Source organism: Varanus komodoensis, unplaced genomic scaffold, assembly GCF_004798865.1.
Source record: "Varanus komodoensis strain SLA01 unplaced genomic scaffold, ASM479886v1 scaffold1, whole genome shotgun sequence".
NCBI classification, from domain to species: domain Eukaryota; kingdom Metazoa; phylum Chordata; class Lepidosauria; order Squamata; family Varanidae; genus Varanus; species Varanus komodoensis.
In genome coordinates, this window is record NW_025335268.1 from 113,377,303 (window position 1) to 113,383,424 (window position 6,122).

At 37.6% G+C, this 6,122-nt stretch overlaps 1 protein-coding gene across 1 annotated transcript in view; it reads right to left on the reverse strand.

The window, feature by feature from the left end:
* CRYZ (crystallin zeta) overlaps positions 1 to 6,122 on the reverse strand; it is a 28,454-nt gene that overhangs the window by 21,075 nt on the left and 1,257 nt on the right. The window contains exon 2 of the mRNA XM_044440901.1: positions 3,161 to 3,277. Coding sequence (XP_044296836.1) covers positions 3,161 to 3,271 — 111 coding nt within the window. The 5' untranslated portion in view covers positions 3,272 to 3,277. The remainder of the gene's footprint in view (positions 1 to 3,160; positions 3,278 to 6,122) is intronic.

The following is a 6,122-nucleotide window of genomic DNA, read 5'->3' on the forward strand; positions in this document are numbered from 1 at the left end:
GACAGAACAGAGGAGTTGCAACAGCTCAGTCCAGAAGCAAGAAGAGCATCAGCAAGCTGAGGCGGCAGAAGAGAACCCTGAGGAAAGGGAAAATGATGAAACTTGCTGGAACAGGGTGACAGTTAGATGCAGAAGACCTAGAAAACACTCTGCATCCAAGGAAGCAGTGGAACTCTCGAACCGCTTCGAGTTAATTGAGGAAAAGACGTGTGAGAAACCCACTGTGAAAGAACTACACGACACACTGGGTAACTCTGAAAAAGAGACAAAAGGCCAATCAAACAAGGAAAAGGATAGCAAAGTTTGCAACACCAAAAAAAGAGTGATAAGTTGTGGGAGATTCCCTGTTGCATGAGATGGAAAAATATATATGTCACAATGACCCAGAGAATCGCCAAGAATGCTGTCTTCCTGGCACTAAGATTAAAGATATAACTGTCAAGTTCACACAACTCATACAACCCACTGTCAAATACCCCTTCTTTCTCTTCCACGTGGGAACTAACAACACTACCATGAGAAACTTTGTTGAACTAACATCAGACTTCAAAGCTCTAGAGAGGAAAAGAAAAACCACTGGGGCCCAGATAGTCTTCTCCTCAGTCCTACCAGTACGTGGAAGAGGAACTGTTAGGGAAAGAAAAATCCTTCAAGTGAATGACTGGCTACAATGGTGGTGCCATAAAGAGAGATTTGGATTCTGGGACCACAAGCTAAGCTTCCTGGAAGATGGACTACTGGCAAATGATGGGCTGCACCTCACAAGAATGGGACGCATGAGCTTGGCCACTACATGAAAAACTTCATCAGGAGGGCTTTAAACTAAACCATATAGGGGAGGGAGATGTGCAGCATGGCATATCATCACTTGGCAAAGACTTCTATATTTCAACAGAGAAAAAACCTCAAGGAGGACCCAGTCACATTTACAGATGATACAAAACTGGGTGGAATAGTGAACACACAAGAAGACAGAATGAAGATCCAGGGCGATCTTGATGAACCTGAACACTGGGCTGAAAGCAACAGAATGGGATTCAGTGAGGACAAGTGCCAAGTCCTCCACCTAGGAAAGAGAAAACAAATGCATCGAAACAAGATGGGGAAAGTGTGGCTCATCAGAACTGAAAAAGAAAAAATATCTCAGAGTAATTATTTTTATTTGCCCGACATTTTAATATTTCTATTTTTAACTGCTTTTACTGTCATGCCTAGTCACATTTCAGCTCATTTTATCATATTGGTTCTACCTCCTCTGTTTAAGTATTGTTTGTTTGATTATGTTGTATGCCATCCTGAGACACTGTTATGACTGGGGTAGAAATGTTGTAAGTAAGTAAGTAGTAAGTAAATAAATAAATAAATGTGCACAATAGGCTAAGTATGAGCCATTGACTTAGCAAAACCAGTATCAATGTTTTTTCATCAATACTGGCTGAAAGACTGAACAGTTTTATAATGAATTATATCCACACAGTTCAGTATGGTTTTATTCCAGGTAGACATATGGCTGATGCAATTCAAAGAGTGCTAAATATTATATATACAGAAGCTAAGGAGAAACAGAAAATAGCAATATGCTCACTGGATGTGCTTAAAGCTTTTGATTGTGTAGAATGGCAGTATATGTTTCAACTTATGGGAAAAATGAATATGGGTGACAGTTTCATTAAAATTCTAAAAAGACCTATATGAAGGAGCATTGGCTAAAGTATTGATCAATTGGTTAGATTCAGAAATATTTGAGTTACACAGAGAGACTAGACCCATGTCTCCCTTAATATTTGTTATGGTCATCAAACCATTAGCTTCTAACATAAGAAGAATAATATTATAGGCATAACAATTCATAATGTACATAAAATTAACCTTTAAGTAGATGATATACTCGTTTTGAAGGACCCAGTAAAAAGCATAGAGCCTTTAAAACAAGTATTAAAAAATATTAATGGTTATACAGGACTAAAAATCAATTATCAAAAATATAAATTATTATGCATAGTCAGAACAAAGGGATATTAAAGTGATGTCTGGTTTAGACCTGTGTTATTCTAGTTTTAAATAACTGGGAATTTGGTTAACAAACTGCATAAATCAACTGACATATAGAAATTATAAATACACACATAACTCTATGAGAGAGAAAAGAAATGGAATAAATTAAAATTAACGTTATTAGGGAGAATTGTGATGGTTAAAGCTCATATTCTACCAAAAATTTTATTTTTGTTCCAAAACCTACTGCTGCAAACAGAAATGAATAAGTTAAAGGTGTGGCAAAAAAAAAAAAGAAAAATTTATCTCAGGAAATAGGAAAAATTTAAGATTTATAAATACTGTGAAATATAATGCTGCCATGGATGTACTGATATGTGGAATAGATTTGGAATGGAGATGTAAATAGAGCTATTGTTATATAGAAGATGAACATACTATAAGATGATCATATGCTTCTGTTATTGTTAAGGATTGCCAATAAAATATGTTTAAAAAGAAAAAATATTTAAAAAGAGAATACTGAGGGGTAACATGGTATCACTCTATAAGTAGCTATGAAAAACATTGACTAAGTCTGCAATGTTCTGTAGGAAAGTGCCCCCAGGCCTGCTCAGTTTTTCTCCCCAAGCTGGTTCTGAACCTTTCAGGCCCTGCTTGTTGCGGCCAACAGCAGCTGAACCTCAATGTACCCACAATCCAGGTACTGAGAAGGTTCTCACTGGTTTATGCTTTATCACACCCCTGATGACTACCTTTCAGTACATATTCAAAAAAACTGGTGGGGTCGAGTCTCATTGCAGCTGGACAGCAGTGTAATTCCTTCTCCCATATGTTCTTAAAGAATGCCTTCACACAGGTACACCTCAAATCAAGAGATGAAGCTGTACTTTGTGTCTGGCTTTTTATTATTTCTATGTGCTAGTCATGCTTCCATACTGAACGATAGCTGCCATTATTTCATGCATTTTAGTTTAATTTTAACAATGATGGGTGTTATTCTATCAGATTTTACTGTGTTTGCAAATTTAATTTACTTAGCATTTTTAGGCCATGTTTCAGCGTAAATTTATATATTCTTTATTGGTGCAGAAAAAGTTTTAAATACAGGTTAAATAGAAGCAATTTTACTATTCAGTATATAGCTTAAGATATTAATCTTTACCTGGTTCTCTTTTGGAACTGGCAATGAGATTTCTGACTGCAGTTTAAGCACTTCAGGTCCACCAAATTCAAACACTTTGACAGCTCGCATCACATTTCTCCTTGTTGCCATGGCAACCTGAAAGTTTTGAGATAAAACATAGCATCTTAATCTCTGCTACTTCCTCTACTTCATGGAGAAAAGATCAAATTACTTGCTCCTCAGCTGAAATTTAAATCAGCCATCCTCCAGCCATTTCACTATGTTGTGCAGTAACAATTGGTTTTTTTAATCTTACACAATTCAAAGCCTACAAAGAACTACCATCAGCAGTGTAGAACAGATATAAAGCAAATACATAAAAGTATATCCAATCAAAATGCACCAGCTTGGAAATTATCTTCTTTGACACATCATCAGGATTCACCACATGTTGGGATTATCAATCCCCATTAAAAATGGTCTTATGCCATAGAACAGCTGAGAAATAAAATCAACAGAGTTTCAGATTCATGTATAAATGTCAGCCTATGCAAACTATTAGGCAAGCAAATGAGTTGTTAGGCTATTTTCTTATTTTTAGGACCAAGATGAAGTAAGCAGGATTTTTATAATTTAAGTATAGTGAAAGGCACAATATTAGGAATATTATTGTTCAAGGTCTATTATGAGTTTAGCACACACAAATTCCATTGATATGGCTAGTACTATTGATGGACAATTCAGGGAGAAACATACATCTGTTTCCCGCTCCTCTTCCCACCCCTATCTACAAAGTTAGCACAGACCTGTTGGAAATCTAAGTGAAACTAAGGACTTCCTCACACATGAATGCAACATCAAGCAATTGTTTGTGAATGTGCTATCCTAGATCTACAACTACAGAAAAACTTTGCTTATCATATGGTGTCCTTTCACATGCAATACTGGCCTGTGCAATATTACTCAGCAATTTTTGATGTGAAAACGGGATTGGTACATGAAAACAAATCTGTTCTGGTACACAATTTTCATTTGTGAAATCTTGAAAAACAAGTTACTTTTCTATTCCCCTTTTACTTCTACTACTACCAGATCCTACACCTATAACCATTAATACTTGCATCAGCATTACTTTATATTCAACTTTGTGCCTCTTCAGAACTATTCATTTTTAAATGTTGAGTTCCACAGAATTCACATATTGTGAATGGAATCGCTGAATGGAGAAAAGGAGCACTTTGAAGTTATATATGACATTGCATAAAGAAATATTTTAACACAAATAAAACCTCCTTTATTTCTTATTTCAACACTGCTGAGCAACAAGGAGAGCCAACCTCAGATGAAGGAAATCCTTAGTTTATAAATATCAAATAATACTAAATATTTTGTAATTTCAAGATTTTATTATGGCACATGAAATAGCCTTCAAAGCATACACAGATCATAAAAATAGTAACTCTACTGAAATAATAGATTCATGTTGCTCCTGAACCTCAGATTTCAAAGAAACATTGCCAGTTATTGTTTTGGAAAACACAAGCAGCTCAAACTAAAAATAAACAAAGCATACAACCTTTAATTCAAAGCACCCCTTTGCCTCTGCCCCAGATAAGCATATCAAGTTCTGAAAGACCCTTTTAAAAGAGTTTTACATTGTGGTTTGGTAAGAACTTCCCTTTTTCTGTGTTAATAGTATGCATATTCAAGAGATTTTCCCATCTTCTCATATAGTAGCACCTTTAGACACCTGTGCCTTTATTAAGGCACAATCCTATGCAAGTTTAGACAGAAAAAAGGCCTGCAACTCCTAGCATGCCCCAGGCAGTGAGGTAGCTGAACAATGCTAGATCTTTTTTATCTTTTTTTTTCTCCTAAGCTTACACAGCATTACAGCATGCTGTACAGGGGGGATCTGTTGAAAGTCCAGCCACTGAAAAAATAACAAAAAAAGGGTGCTTCCTATAAAACCCTTATCAGACTGTGCTGAAAAGTCAGTTTAAAAAGTGTTGCACCACGTAAAAAGCTCTCCATTTGTAATGAACTGCAGACCTCCTGACTGTAGGAGAGTGAGGAATAAGACAGCAGGGAGCAGATGAGACCATAAATGTGGGTCACTGCTTAGATATCGCTTATAAGTGTACAGTGGTATCTAGGCTCACAAACTTAATCCGTTCCACAACTCTGGTCCCTACCCAAATTGGTTGTGAGTTAAGTCAAATTGCCCCATGAGGTTCAATGTAAATAAGGTTAATCCATTCTGAGCCCTAAGAACCTGTTTCCCCATAAGGTTCGATGTAAATAAGGTTACTCCGTTCTGTAAATATTTTTTTTAAAATCACAAAAATTTGAAACAAAGTAACAAAGAACAACAAAGTAACAAAGTACAGTACAGTAGAGAACACTAACCTACCAGGTGGGGAGGTTAATGTTTGGAGGGAAAGTCCAAACCATAATCATGCGATAGCAATCGTGCTCGGGTTGAGGGGGAGATGGTCGTGCTCATGCAGGGAAGACAGGCGCAATCATGCTGGGGGGAAGACAGGCGCAATCACAGGCGCACTCGTGCAGGGAAGATGGCTGCAATCATGGTTCATGCGGAGTTCATGAACTGAGGCAAAATTTCCCCATTTGGTCATGAACTGAGACATACCACTGTACATATGGCACATTTGTGCACCTCTCTACAGGCAGAAATTTAGCACAACAGGGCGATCCTAAGCAATATTTCTGTTTCACCGCTCCGCTCTTCTCTCCAACCTCTCTCATCCTGCTGCCTTGAGATACACCCTAAAACAATCTTATCGGAGGAGCCCATTTTACACTGCTCTCCCCACTCCCACCCTCAGAAATCCCAGGCTGCTGTGTAACAACCAGCACTTGCACAGTCCACTCTCATCGCCATGAGTCCCTTCCGGTCTGTCTAAACCAGTGGCAATACTCAAGGGTATCCTAAGAGCCCTAGTGCACAAGCGTGGAAAAGACCCAGCTAAGGCATCAA